Source organism: Argiope bruennichi, chromosome 10, assembly GCF_947563725.1.
Source record: "Argiope bruennichi chromosome 10, qqArgBrue1.1, whole genome shotgun sequence".
In the NCBI taxonomy this organism is placed as follows: domain Eukaryota; kingdom Metazoa; phylum Arthropoda; class Arachnida; order Araneae; family Araneidae; genus Argiope; species Argiope bruennichi.
In genome coordinates this window covers 3,973,097-3,987,299 of record NC_079160.1, presented here as the reverse complement: position 1 = coordinate 3,987,299, position 14,203 = coordinate 3,973,097, and the positions used below count along the sequence as shown (strand labels likewise).

The 14,203-nt window shown below is 27.1% G+C and overlaps 2 protein-coding genes across 2 annotated transcripts in view; one reads left to right on the top strand and one right to left on the bottom strand.

The window, feature by feature from the left end:
- The window catches only part of LOC129988337 (YEATS domain-containing protein 2-like), a 45,821-nt gene extending 40,570 nt beyond the window's left edge, over nt 1-5,251 (top strand). Inside the window, exons 17-18 of the mRNA XM_056096539.1 lie at nt 249-322; nt 2,824-5,251. Coding sequence (XP_055952514.1) covers nt 249-322; nt 2,824-2,941 — 192 coding nt within the window. The 3' untranslated portion in view covers nt 2,942-5,251. The remainder of the gene's footprint in view (nt 1-248; nt 323-2,823) is intronic.
- A 472-nt stretch (nt 5,252-5,723) lies between these two features.
- LOC129987656 (uncharacterized) lies at nt 5,724-10,483 on the bottom strand. Its single transcript, XM_056095613.1, has 5 exons — nt 10,158-10,483; nt 9,938-10,068; nt 9,690-9,861; nt 7,575-7,788; nt 5,724-7,031 (listed from the first exon to the last, which is right to left on the bottom strand). The coding sequence occupies exons 1-5, from the start codon at nt 10,209-10,211 to the stop codon at nt 6,928-6,930; spliced, it is 675 nt and encodes a 224-aa protein (XP_055951588.1). The 5' UTR covers nt 10,212-10,483; the 3' UTR covers nt 5,724-6,927.
- Between the last annotated feature and the right edge of the window lie 3,720 nt (nt 10,484-14,203).

Below are 14,203 nucleotides of genomic sequence, written 5' to 3'. Positions count from 1 at the left end.
TTTTAATTTCTTTTGACTTCTGTCAGGCAACAGTGCCTTTGATGAAAAACGAATCTTCAGGGTTATCTGAACAATAGGGTTCTTTAATATTTTTTATAAATTATTAAGACTAAAAAGTGAAGAATTATTTAAATCAAAGTTTTGTTTTTAGTACTTATTATTAAAAGTGTGATTTTAGGCCTGTTTTTATTAATTATATTTTTGGTACAAAAGTTTTAAAATGTTTTACAATTTTTTTTATTTTTTAGGCTTGTCGAGAGCTTGCAGCAGATATAATAAGATCATCTGTAAATGCTGGATACAACAGAATGGGGGGCCAGTTGTAAGTGTAATTTATTTTAGTGATATGTTGATTATTTGGAAAGTAAGATTTGATTTCTTATAAAACATAATCCATTGCAGATTCCCCCCCCCAACTCCTTTTTCTACGTTTATTTTATTTATTTGCATTGTTTCCATATTTGTTTAAACATTTCTGATAATGTTCTGCAAATTTCTACATGCCTAACTTAAATGTTTCTTTCATCTTCTCATGCATGGTGAATTTCTTGCTGCCGAGGAACTGCTTTAAGTAGCAGAACAAATTAAAATATCTTGCGTCAAGTCTGGACTCTATGGTGGGTGGTAAATCTGTTCCCATCCAAAAGACCCAATCAGATTTTGGGTCAGACATCAGAAGGCTATGTCTCTTGTTTATCACTTTACTAATGATGTCAGCCTCCCCCCCCCCACTCCAAAAAAAGCCATTCTTTTCATTTGGTGTTCTTCAGTCTGCATCTTGGGAACTTAACATGCACACAGTTTACAAAATTTCAAATTTTTATAGACAATTTGTGCAAAATTGTTCTATTCACATTGGGAATTCCAATGATAGAATTGAAATTCTGGATCGCCAATCTTCCAGAATCTTTTCATCCACAGCGTTGACCAAATCTTCTTGATGTAGACAGTTGGTTTATCATAAATAGTTTGTCTGCCCATAAATGCTCTAACCTACTTACCCTTTGTTATCACTCAGCGAATTGGGACCATACATTTCAGTTATTTGCCGATAAATTTCCATTGCTGAAACAATTCCTTGCCATCAAAAACTTAATCACTGATTGTATTTCACAATTGGTTGGCTTCTCAGATGTTTTGCTTAAACTGAAGACAGACTTATCAGTTATTTAAACTGACATAAATTAAAAAACTTTTAATCTCTTAATGCTCAAATGAATTTAAGGTATATATTTTAATAGATTTCTTTGAAATCATGTTTAAAAAAATTCTGATTAAGATAACTACAAGATAAAATAAATCTAAAAAAGTCCTTTTATTTAAATTTTTATGAATCTTTTTTTTTTTTTTTTTTTTTTTTCTTTCTAGAAAAATTATTAAAAATTGGACATAATGCCATTTAGGGAAATTTCCTATACGTTAGAAGATACATTTTGAAATTTAGAGAAATTCTTTAAAAAATAAATAGTAGTTTTTAAATGACAGGATGCGTAGTGTTGTGAAAAGTGCTTCTTAAAAAGTGCTTAATTTTCTCATGAAGACGAAGAAAGCGTTTTGTTTTGTTTCCCATAAGTTGAATATGATCATTCGAAATCATGGCCATAAAGGCTTATTTACCGGATGTATCAAAAAAGGAAACCAACAAAAGGGAAGAATTCAAAGAAGTATTCCAGGGGTTCCAGCACATATTAAGATGACCCTTAATGACTTTCCAACTTTTTTTCTCCCTTTTTCTTTAATAAATGGTAGTGCTCAACAATGAGCACTACCATTTATTAAAATACTGGAATAGTTATCTGGAAAGGGCAATACAAAATACATAATGTGTTATACTTATTGCGAATCTAAAAAATTTTGAATTTCAATTTTTAATGTTTTAGAAGTTGCAGAATTTATTGAAGTTATGCCTGGTATGTATATATTTAAACTTTTATGTGTTGTTAAAGAAGAATATGCAATATGATCCGATCAACAGAAAATATGAAAGTAGCAGGATAAATTTGATGCGCCAAAATGGTTTATTGAACTTGGTAAAGGCTGCTTTGAAAACAGCAACATATTCGATCATTCTCATTAATATGTCGTTTCGGAGCAATTGCTTGGAAAACCTACTATAGGTATTCAACTGTACTATATTGAATCATAATTAAATGTGGTATGTAATTACGTTTGTCAATCGTGTAAAATCTCGTAGGATGAAATTTTAACTTGAAGCTTTAAATTTTCAATGATCGTTATATTTTCTCGGTATTTTTTTTTGTATGTCCCTATCCATTTGAACATTTTTATTTGTTGGACTAATCTTGCTAAATTTGTTTTGATTAAGAAAAAAAGAAACTGCTGCATAATGGTGCTTAAATGTTTTTAAAGAAATTTTTAAAAAAAGAGTGTTTTTTTAACGTTTTTTTTCTTTTTATAATTTTTATAGAAATATTTTTCCTCAATAAAATCTTTCTTTATATATAAAGTGTTGTCCTGAGCAATGCCTAGCATAAAGCCATTGAAGTTAGGAGCATGAAGTTTGGCAAATTATTTTTATGGCACTCTAAGAATGGATTTCTCAAACTTTTAATTTGAAGTTTAATTTTAAAAATGGAATTTTAATGTGTTTTCATCATAACATCAAAGATATTATTGCATAAAAATTATTTTAACATCATTTTATAGGTTAAAAAGGAATAGCTTTTGTATAGTAAAAATTTTGTATAATATATATATAATATTAAATATATATATTATTTCCTTTGTAAAAAGAACACTTTTTAATGAAATATAATGAAAAGTAAAATTTTCTTACATTACTCATCAGTTGTATTATTTCAGGTGTCCAGAAGAAATAACAGTGTCAGATGTGTATTCTGCTATCAAAGACACTCCGCAGTTTGATTTCCTGACCAACAGTTATTTAGGAGTTCCTAAAGAAGCTAAAGGCGATACTTGACTAATACTGAACATTATTTATGTTATTAGCATTTTTTTTTATATATCACTTCAACTAACTTAACCTTTTACAGTCTTGTGTGATGCATCAGAAGTTAAAAGTACAAAATAGATCAGTATGAATATGCATTTTATGAATAAGACCTTTTCCTGCTGTCTTTCTATTATACAAATGAAAGAAACAGCATAATATTGCTCACTATAATCTGAAATAAGTATAAATCTTCCATAATAATTGTGTTTACTTTGAGCTATAAATTTCAATCTGCATTTTGCAAGAAATTATAAAGTGGGGAATTTTCATAACTTTAAATGATTTGAGCAATCATTCAACCATCTGTATATAATTCCACTTTTCTGATATATGATGAAAATTCCCCTCTTTTAAATTTAATTCTTAAGACTATATTATTGTGTTTTCCCTCACTTTATGGTTGTTTAAACCATGTGATTACTTTTCTGTGATATTCTTTTTTTTTTTTTTTTGGTGCCAAACAAATTCACTTATTTTAACCTTATAAATGCTAAAGGCAGTCACCTACATACATAGTGGTGCTAATTGCTACTAAAAATATTAATAATTTTCCTTTGTAGTTTCTTAATGAAAATACATAATGATGTTTGTTATTGTTGAATTATTTCGAATTTTGATTACACAATTGTCTTCCTTTAACAAATGTGTTATGCTGCATCTGTTTGATCAGTTGCAACTAAGCAATAAATATTCATTGTCATATTTCTGCAGTATGTGTTGGATGTGAAAATAATTTATGTAAATGCACATTAATTTTAGATGCAATGCTAAGTATTATATTTATAATAAATTTGACTGCTGTTTGCTGTATTTATATGTAGATATGACTTGCAAAAGCTTAATCAAATGATATGAAAAAGGATATTTCAAGAAAATATTAATATTCTGATCAAACAGATATTTTGATTCTTTAGAAAAATGAAATTCAAAAGAAACTGAAAAAATTTTTGCAATGTTTTTTCTCACTGTGTCAAAGTAAATAATTTTTTAAATCTGGGGACCTGTAAAATATATTGTGCGCAATTATGAATGAAGAATGCAAAATTTTGATCATTTTATATTCATTAAAATGGAAGAAAAACAGCTTTATTTGAATTGTCTTTGAAATCAGATTAAATACAAATTTTAGTTCCAATATTCTGCGAGTACCTTTATTATCATTTTTTATCGTTATAATAACGAATGTGTTTTTTTTTATCATTATAAGTCATAGTATGAAATGTGTAATAATTATTACTTTTTAGTATATTTAATTATTATTTGAAATAATTAATTTAGTTATTGTTTCAAATTCATGAAACATGCAGATCTAATTTTCTATATCTGATCTGTGTTAATAACTGCTACATGATTTAATAAATTATCAGTTCTTATGGGTTTTGAACCCATTTGCTTCATATATTTTAGGAACAAAATTATGCTTTCTTTCCTTTTTAATTTAAATTGCTATAGTTAATTAGTATTAAAGTAATTCATTGAGGTAAATTCTATTGCTAAATTTAAAATTCACAGATAGTTTCATTTGTTATGACAAAAATTTCATTGGACTCATTGCTTTTTATTTTAATTATATTAATTATTAAAGTACTAACAAATCAAATACAAAAATTATACCAATAGAGAAATGAATCAATAGTAATTTTATAGTTTACTTGCATTGAGTGAATTATATAAATCACACTACAATTGAAATTTGAATAATTTAAATTTATACAGCAAGCTTTACCACTATGTCTAATCCACTTCTTACAGATATGCTTTATTTCTCATCATATTTATTTATGCAGGAAATGTGTAGCACATTAGTGTGTTTAAACATCAAAATTAATGCATTTGACAAGAACCTGGAGAAAAATTTAGATAAGCTTTATATTTTTACACTCATCGTTTGGACTATGCAAATAAAATGCTTTTCCCCCCTGTCTTTTTTTCTTCTCCCTCAGTACCCAATACTTTTAAAATAGGTTTTAAAATTTTTAGTTAATTTAAATATTGAAAATTTCTTTTTCCCATTTCTGATAATGACTAAAAGTGTACAAAATTTTCACTGTATTATATCAGTGCATTTATGTTTTGTGCTTCCTGAATCTCAACTCTGTCATTTGAAAATGTACATATTTGAGTTGTACATCATCAGGGAGACTTTTTTTTTTTTTTTTTGGCAGATGTTTGTAACATATAGTGTACATACAAGTTTTAGACTGATTGTAAGTTTGTAGTGAAAGATGAATGTAAAGTTGTAACAGGCATTTTTTGAATACAACCTTGTATTAATAAACAAAAATACTTAATTAGTCTTCTTTTGTTTCTTTCAAATGGATGTCACTTTTCTAAAAGAAACGTATGAAGAATTTTGAAATTTTACAAAATATTATTTAATGTATTATTCTGCTGTTGAAAGAAAATTTTTTTTAATTCTTATGCTGGATTCATGATTTAACTGTGCAATTAATATGGTAAATAATTGTTTTTCCATAATAGAAATTTTATAATAGAATGTTAACTTAAATAAATAAAACCACAATCTTAGAGGTGAATATTAAACTTTGCTTTAAGTTGAAAAATGTTATGCTTACAATCTAAATTCTATGAATATTTATATTCTGGTTTTAAAAATGCTTTAGAAATTTTATACTTATAGCAAGTTTAAAATAGATATAATGGGACGTTTCTTACAAGTGGCAAAATTATAGATACTCATACTGATTTGAAAAATAACCTTGGCAAAAGATGATTCTTCTGATGTCTTTATTTAGTACATTAACGTCCCATTTTAAAGCAACACTAGGGCTATTGTGGGACAAACCTCATAATTTTGAACCGCTGTTAGATGACAGCAGTTTAAAATTATGAAACCTGAGCCAGCACCCCCTCTCCAGACTTCCTCACTACACCAGAGGGAGGATGTTTGCCCAGATGGAATGAATGTGCATGAGATCCGCTTACACAATCGTGTCTTGCACTTGAAACCCTCTGATTCCGAAGCCGAGACCTTGCCAGCGCAGCCTTGTGATTCTTCCGATATAAAATAGTCACAGGGAAGAAAATGTCAAGAATAAAGAGGAAATTATTAATATTATATGTATATATATGTACTTATGATGCATCTTTCGCAACCCACACAAAATTAGGCTCAGCTTTAACAGCATTCTTCTTTCAGTTTGATATGTTTGCTGCATTATAAAAATGGCAATAAGTGAAAAAATATTCTTTGTATAATACTTTTATATCATTTTGGACAAACAATGTAAAATATTTGCAATCAAAATGAGCTTACTAGTAATAAGAAGCTTTGCTAATAATATTACTAAAATTGCAGAATAGTTGACTTTTTGCTGATTTGGTTTCAAACATAATTTTTTTTATAGAATATATAGGTACATTTTTGTACTGTAAGGTTACTAGTAACCTTGAAACAGGAATTTTTAACACAGAATATTTAACATTTTTAAAACAGAATTATTTTCTACTCTTTCGGTAATTTAAAGATGGTATCTATGGTCATCTTCAGTCCTCAGTGCTTATATTTTTTTACTTTCATTCACAATAAATCTACCATCAACTAAGAACTGACTAAATTGGATGAAATCCTAATAAATTATTTAATAATGAAAAAGATTCTGTGAAGCTTAAAGGAAAATAATATTTTCGCACATAAATCTCGTCAACTGGCTTTTGCTTATCGTCCTTACTAATGATAAAGTACGTCATAAAAGTTAAACTATAACAATATTCATACATTTATAATGCAGCAGAAAACTTAAATACTATAATACTCATCAGTGCATCATTTTTATGAAATAAAGTTTATCTTTTTTTCATGTAAATATACAATTATATCCATAAATTAATATTTACAAAATATAGATTAACACAGAGATATACATTTGTTCAGGTTAGTATCTATATATATGTACAACTAATTTAGGAAAAAAAAATTATGAATTCTAACATTATTCTATGATACAGCAGACATTCCATAGAGGTGCAAACATACCATAACCGTAAGGGACAGAGAAGTACCTCTTTTTTCCAACACATCCATTTGTATCACCCACTGAAAAATAAAAAAAAATATACCAAATTTGATGTAAAATAGAATAAAAACATTTGAATAATTCATAAACCATTTGAAGATCCCCACACAAAAGTTATATTTTTATAAATATTCTTTTTATTGTTTGAACAGATTGGTAGATATACAAGCACATTATTCCTATTTTATATAGTTATTCAATAAATTTTAAAATAATATAGTTTAAGCTGTAGTTTTCACAAAATGTTATGGGATAAAAAAAATCTAAGGCAACATTTTTGCTTAATCAATTATTCAATCTCTGTAAAATTAAGTTAGAACTTATCACAATTCCACTACTACGAACACAAAGTGCTCATATTAGGCACAGTTTTAAATAGCGCTTTTAAAGTTTACTAAATAGAATATGGTTCAATTTTCTGTAACTACATACTATCGAATTATCAATTTATTTGAATAGAACAGTTGTCTTAATATACTAATGAAACTTAGATGTATTTTAAAAATAAAACATATCAACTCATTGAATTATATCAGAATCCCCCGCCTTAAGAAAATACAAACCTGCTTCATCGAGATACAATCCTATGAAAATTTCTGGAAATGATAATGATTCTACGTGTCCAACATAGCAGACAGTTCCACTGATTTCTCCAGAGATGATAACTCGTTCACCTTTCTTTAAGGGAGCAATAAGTATATCGGTATTTTCTAGAATGTTTGCACAGCTATTACAAATGCAGCCACTTAAAGCCTTGTAACCTCTTCCTTGGACGCCCTAAAGATAACACATTTTTTTTTAATTATTATTATTGTTTGAAAACAAATAAATTTTTCTTGTTTGTTAACTCAATATTGATATAATTTTAATATAAGCAAAATTTAACAAACCAGAATCAAAAATTAATAATGAAAATCTTACAAAGATTTTTTTTTTTTTTTTTTTTTTAAGATTGTTATAACTTGTTTAGCCTTTCCTTGTAACACAGAACCCATAGCTTGAATATTTCTAACTTATGCTGACGGTTATAATGCCATATATGTATATATCTTAATTTTTGACACAAAAAATATGTATGAAATTTTTTAACTGGCCACATTTATTTTTTATTATATATATATATGTGTGTGTAAACATATTATTTGAAGCAGAGTTGTGGCGGAAGACAGGGAAGACACACTCTGAATTTTTAACTTTTTATTTCATCCCGGGCAGCATGATTTATGTACAAAGCACGTCCGTTCACAGCGCGATACAGGAACAGATTAGCATAAAAGAAAGGGAGAATATTTTTCCCAGTGCTTATATACTATAAGATTTTGATAGGGATTTCTCGACACACATCGACCCAGGCAGGAATCATAGGGATCTTTTAGAGGAATTTGTTTAGGTCAGCAATTTTTTTATCCCTTCACTCAGAGCATGGCAACTGTTAACAAAAACATTTTTACGAAGCTTATGTTGAATTAATTAAACAGAAAAAGTGGAATGGGATCAGGAAATAAGAGAATATTTTAAAATTAATATGATATGGGCAAAATTAAGATAAAACTGGAAATTAATTAGGAAATCAGATTTTAAAATATCATTATATATATATATATATATATATATATAATGATATTTTACTTCTAATTTCAATTTAATTAATTTCCAAGATTTTATCTTAATTTAGCCCATAGTAACTTCATTCTAAAAATATTCTCTTATTTCGTGATCTAATTCCACTTTCGGTTTAATTAATCCCGATAAAAATAATGCGCCATCAGTACTACGTATCAAATGAAAGTGGTACTTCTGTTGCCCTTGTCAAAGGTCAACATATGTATTCCATCGGCATGTGGCCAGAAATCCTATGTTATATAAGACTAGTGATCATTTCTTTTGCGCTCTTTCTTACTTCTGCTTTTGTGCGGCGCAGTGCCTTCTTGTATCAAAACTGCCGGGAGAGAATAAAACGAAATTAAAAATAGATTTTATGTATTCAACCTACATTCTGCTTCAAACAAAATATGTTACATATATATATATTCTAATATATATATTCATATATACATTCTAATATATATATACATATATATATTCTAAAAGCAAAATTTTGCTCCAGTACAAATTTTTTAATTTACTAAGATATTGAATATTTAAAAAGGAAAAATAAAGTAAAGTGAAATATATTTATTAAATTAATATTTTTAAATAAATTTATAAAAAATATAAATTTAATTGATAATAAAATATAAGGGTATTAATATATTATTAATTAGATATATTCAAGTCTTTATTTTTTTTTATTTAATTATTAAAATATTTATAAATGCCAAACATCTATTTATACAAACATGGATGCATCACAGACATAAATAATAAAAAATACATTTGCTCAAAGTTAATAAAAAATTAACCCAAAATGAATTGTTGACATGATTAAATTAAAAATCTGGAAATTCCTTAAATTAAATTGACTAGTTTATTAATTCAACCCCTTATAATGTGAATTGTCTAGAACTGCAAAAGACCTAAATCCACCACAGATCAACAAGATATTAAAATAATGAATTTTAACTAATCAAATCAATTAACAAAGCAATTTTTTGTAATTAAAATATGCAGTGTTTATACAACTATATACACACTAAATTACTGTTGATTCATATGAAATACAGAAGAGGGTGTCTTACTTTTCTCTTCATTTTAGACAAATCAAATGGGAATTGCTCGTTGAATGACGGTAATTTGCATTCATTATGGTCTGACAAAATGTATTTCTTTTGTAAATCAAACCTTTCAGATTCTAATTTATGTTGCAGCTGATTGATCTGCTGCTTCAGCGACTCATTTTCAGATTTTAGTCTAAAAAAAAGATAAAAAAAATTGTTAAAATGGGCATTTTTTTAAATGAATAACAAAAATTCACAAATACAATTACTTTGCTTGCTCCTTCAACAAAGTTGCTACACTGGCACAAAGAGCAACAAAACCATTACGAGTGTGTCCTATAACAAATGCAACTGCTTGGCTAACAAACTTTTTGTCAATTTCTTCTTCAGCCGATGGAAACTAAACATATAAAAGCAGATTCCATATATCCTATATTTGTTTTCTATATAAATAACATGTAGGTCATAACAATTTTAATGCAAGCTTACTTTATTTTCCTGCAAAGCGCCAGTTTCCAGCTCTTCTGAATTCATTTGTGCCATTTTTAGATGAATATTTTAACATTTCATCTTCCTTACGAAACAATTTTAAATGATGACAACGCTAGCATCCTAATAGAAAGGTATTAAGGTGTGTTCTCCGGCGTATGCTCCAGAATCGCATCCTATTTGTTTGTTTGTTTGAATGAAAGGGTTAAGGGATTTTTAGCAACAAAAGCTGTCATCCCAATTAGCATCCTAACATATATAAAATAAAAATTGTTTGCAAACAATGAAATTGAAGTTGAAGTTTATTGGCTCGTGCTACTTGTGTGCAAACAATGAGATGTGATTAGTTGACCGCTATCGGCAGAGAATATAGTGAACTTTATCGAAATGGGAGTGGAAATTTGGTTTTCAAAAGACTAAAGCAATATCATTGTTGAGTTCATAACTTATTTATTAATAATTATATCTTAATTGCGTTGATCTAATATTAAATTTGGAGAATAATTGATTTTAAAAATTTCGTTTTGTAGCAGTACCATCCGTCCCGAAACTAGTAATAATATTTGGAGCAAAAATTCATTAAAATTAATAAGAAAATTTTTCTAATAGAAAAAAATCGCCATTTCAAAGCAAAATTCTACTTTTTTTTTCTTCTTCTTCTCTCTCTTTCCCATTTCACCTATCACTCATAGAAGAATCAATAGATCCGTCTCTTAAAAAGAAATGTCGTTTTTCTGCCAATAATGATATCAATATTAAAATGCATGAGTGAGAAAAAGATTTCCTTGTACAAGAAGTCACCTAGTTTAGTTATAAAGCAAAAATATTCAAATTACTATGATATAAAAATGAATTGATCGCATCGCCTTTGAAATAAAAACAACCCTCCTACTCCTCCGCCTAAGCATTGAAATTATTAACGAGAGTATGCAGAATTTGGTTACGTTGAAAAGTGAAATTTATATTAATTAACTTAATTTTTTACTCAAAAATCATTGAATAGCAGGCCCAGGTTTATGGTAATGCTTACCCGTCTGCTGCTTGTAAAAAGCTAGTTTTTTTTTTTTTTTTCCTTTGTGGGATGAAATAATATAATTTGTCAATATTGTAAAGACTTATTCCATGAGCAAGAATTATTACACCAAAATAAAGGAGAAAAAAATTCTCCCAAAATTACTTGACACAGAAAAACGAATTTTAGTTTTACGAATTCTACAATCGTATATATTGAAATATTATATATATATTCAACGATCGTACATTTGATATATTCTTACTGAAACAAGAATATAGAAGTTTTATTGAAAGCAAAAAAAAAAAAAAAAAAACTGTTTTCAATTTATAAATGTTATTTTATACTTTTCTATTTTTTATTTTGGAATCAAAGGTTAACATAATGTTTGTCATTTTCAGCAAAGAATAATGTTCTCATAGTGTTGAGTTAGTATCACAGCTATTAAACATTGATAGATGTATGAAAGTATTTATGGTAAGATCTGTTTTGAGAAATGCTTTGATACCATGGAATTAAAAATATATGATGAGAGTCACAAAAAGCCCTCAAGAACTGATGATGATGAACTACCATGTAAATCTTTTAAAAAGAACAATGATGGTAATGATCTTGTTAGTAAATCACTTAAAAAAAAGTATCAGTTTGAAAGTTTTATTGATTATAATAGCTTAGAGAGAAAGTATGTTGAATGTAATGTGTGCCAAGAAATATGTGCTAATGAAAGTGCTCTACGAAGACACTGTGAACGTCATTTGTTTCAAAATCATACAACATGAGGTGTTTGTTCAAAGAATTTCCATAATGTTCATTCATTGCAGGAGCATTTCAAATCACACAGATTGTACATTTATACATGTAATAAATGTGATGAACAATTCAGAAGTAAAGAAGGTCTTACTAAACATATTTGTTCTAAAACATATCCTTGTAATGTATGTAATAATGTTTTTAAGTCGAAAGAGGACCTCTTAAAGCACTTTTTCATTCATAAAACGTTGCAAGGTAGTTATTTGCAATTTACAAATGATTAGTTCTTATTAAATTTTTTTGATTCATCATTTTCAATCATTCATTTCAGTATGTATGATATTTATTAATATTTTGTTAAATCGTTCAATTCAGTATGTATGATATTTATTAACCCTTATTGTGGCAAGATTGCTTTTTTGAAGAAAAGCAAATAAAATGTATATAGGTAGCTTCTTTATGCTATAAAAAACATCAAAAAATAAATAAAAAAATCATGTAATAAAAGTTGTTTAATAAAACTAAGTTAAAAATTATTTTATAGCTGGTAGTATATTTTTATAAATTTGTATGTATGGTATACTATACAAAATGAACATAAAGGTTAAAATTCTGTTAAAAGGATTTTACAATTCTATTATTTATGTTTATATTAAATAAATCTTATATAAATGATTTTCTATGTTTTATTCAATTCGTATGTATTACTAATAGTTCTTTTTAACTTGAGATAATTATTTCTATAATGTTAATACATTTGTTTCTAACTTGTTATGTTACCAAATTAAGTATTGTTGAGTGTGTTTTTTTATTGTTATTAATGTTTATAGTCTAGTTTTGTTATTTGTATTTCAAATGTCTTTTAGAGTCACAAATTTCAGTGTCAAAATTAGGTAAAAATATTGAATTGAAAAATATCCTGTAGTTATATTATTCTTGGGTAAGTGTTTGTTGCTGTACCAAACTGATAAGACTTATATAATTTAAATTTTTTTTATTATTGATTAATACTTTTCAATAATAACAATTTTTCAACGTTTTACATTGTTTTAAAATTCTTTTATTTAATCTAAAAAAATATTTAGAATATATATTTTCCTTCCAAATAACAAAAAAAAAAAAAAAAATGCAGTATAAATAAAATTTTACTTTATAGTTATCTTATTGTTGGTTTTTTAAGTATAATTTAGAACAATTTTATTAAAATCTGTACTTGAAATGAGTTGCGCATGAATGGTTTATTTGCCTATTTTGCTGATATAGATTCATTTGAATGGTGATTATTTTATTAATCTAGACATACATGATTAGTTTGTTAAATATTCTGAACTTTTTGTGTGAATATTCAGTCATTTTAGGAGGATTTTATATAAAATTTAAGGCAGCTACAGGTAAATGAAATTTGAAAGCTGCTATGGAATCTGAAAATTTGCATAGATTTAGAGCTGTGTATCTGAATTTGGAAAAGAATGTTCATGGTAGTGGAAACAGAGGACTTAGTCCGAAGATCTAGGTGGTTAGAGGGAGAATCCTGACTTAGTCCCAAGTGCCTGTTTGCTTTAGCTTCGGAAAATGGAATGGCTTTCATGATTTAGAGAATTCTACTTGGAGTATACTTTCTTGATATACTTCACTCATTTGATACAGAAATACACTGTTACTACAAACAGAAAACAGCAGACAACAACACAATTTATTAATGGGCACATCAATGCATTTACTTTCCACCAGGAACAGAAGTTCTTTCTGGAATACCATTGGCGTAAAGCCGACAAAGCATCTCCTCGCATATTTTTTGATTATTTGATTTAAACTAAAAGTGACATTTTAAAGAAACTGTTTTTATTCATTGACTTTTTCGATATTTAGCAAATCTGGAATTACTAACAAAAATAATAGAGTTCTATATTTTGTAATCTTCAAAGGTTTATGTAGTTGTGATGCAGTCTATCATGTTCTTTCTGTCCATATCAAAACAATTTTTCTCGAAAAAAATAGTAATATTATGTGGTGAAACTTTTGATCTTTCATTAATTTGTTTTGTTATTCTCACAGCATTTGTCTACAAGCATAAATGTTAATGCAAATTATCATCTACGATTGTCAATAATAATATTGATGAGAAATCTAAAGTAGACTGTATAATTTCTTTAAAAAAATTAATGAATAAAACATGCAAAATATAAGGCATAGATACTCAAAGAAACAATTGAATGTCGATTTTAAATTTTAAAAAAAAAATTATATTTTTAACATCTATTTTGATAAAACTTTATCTATTAAA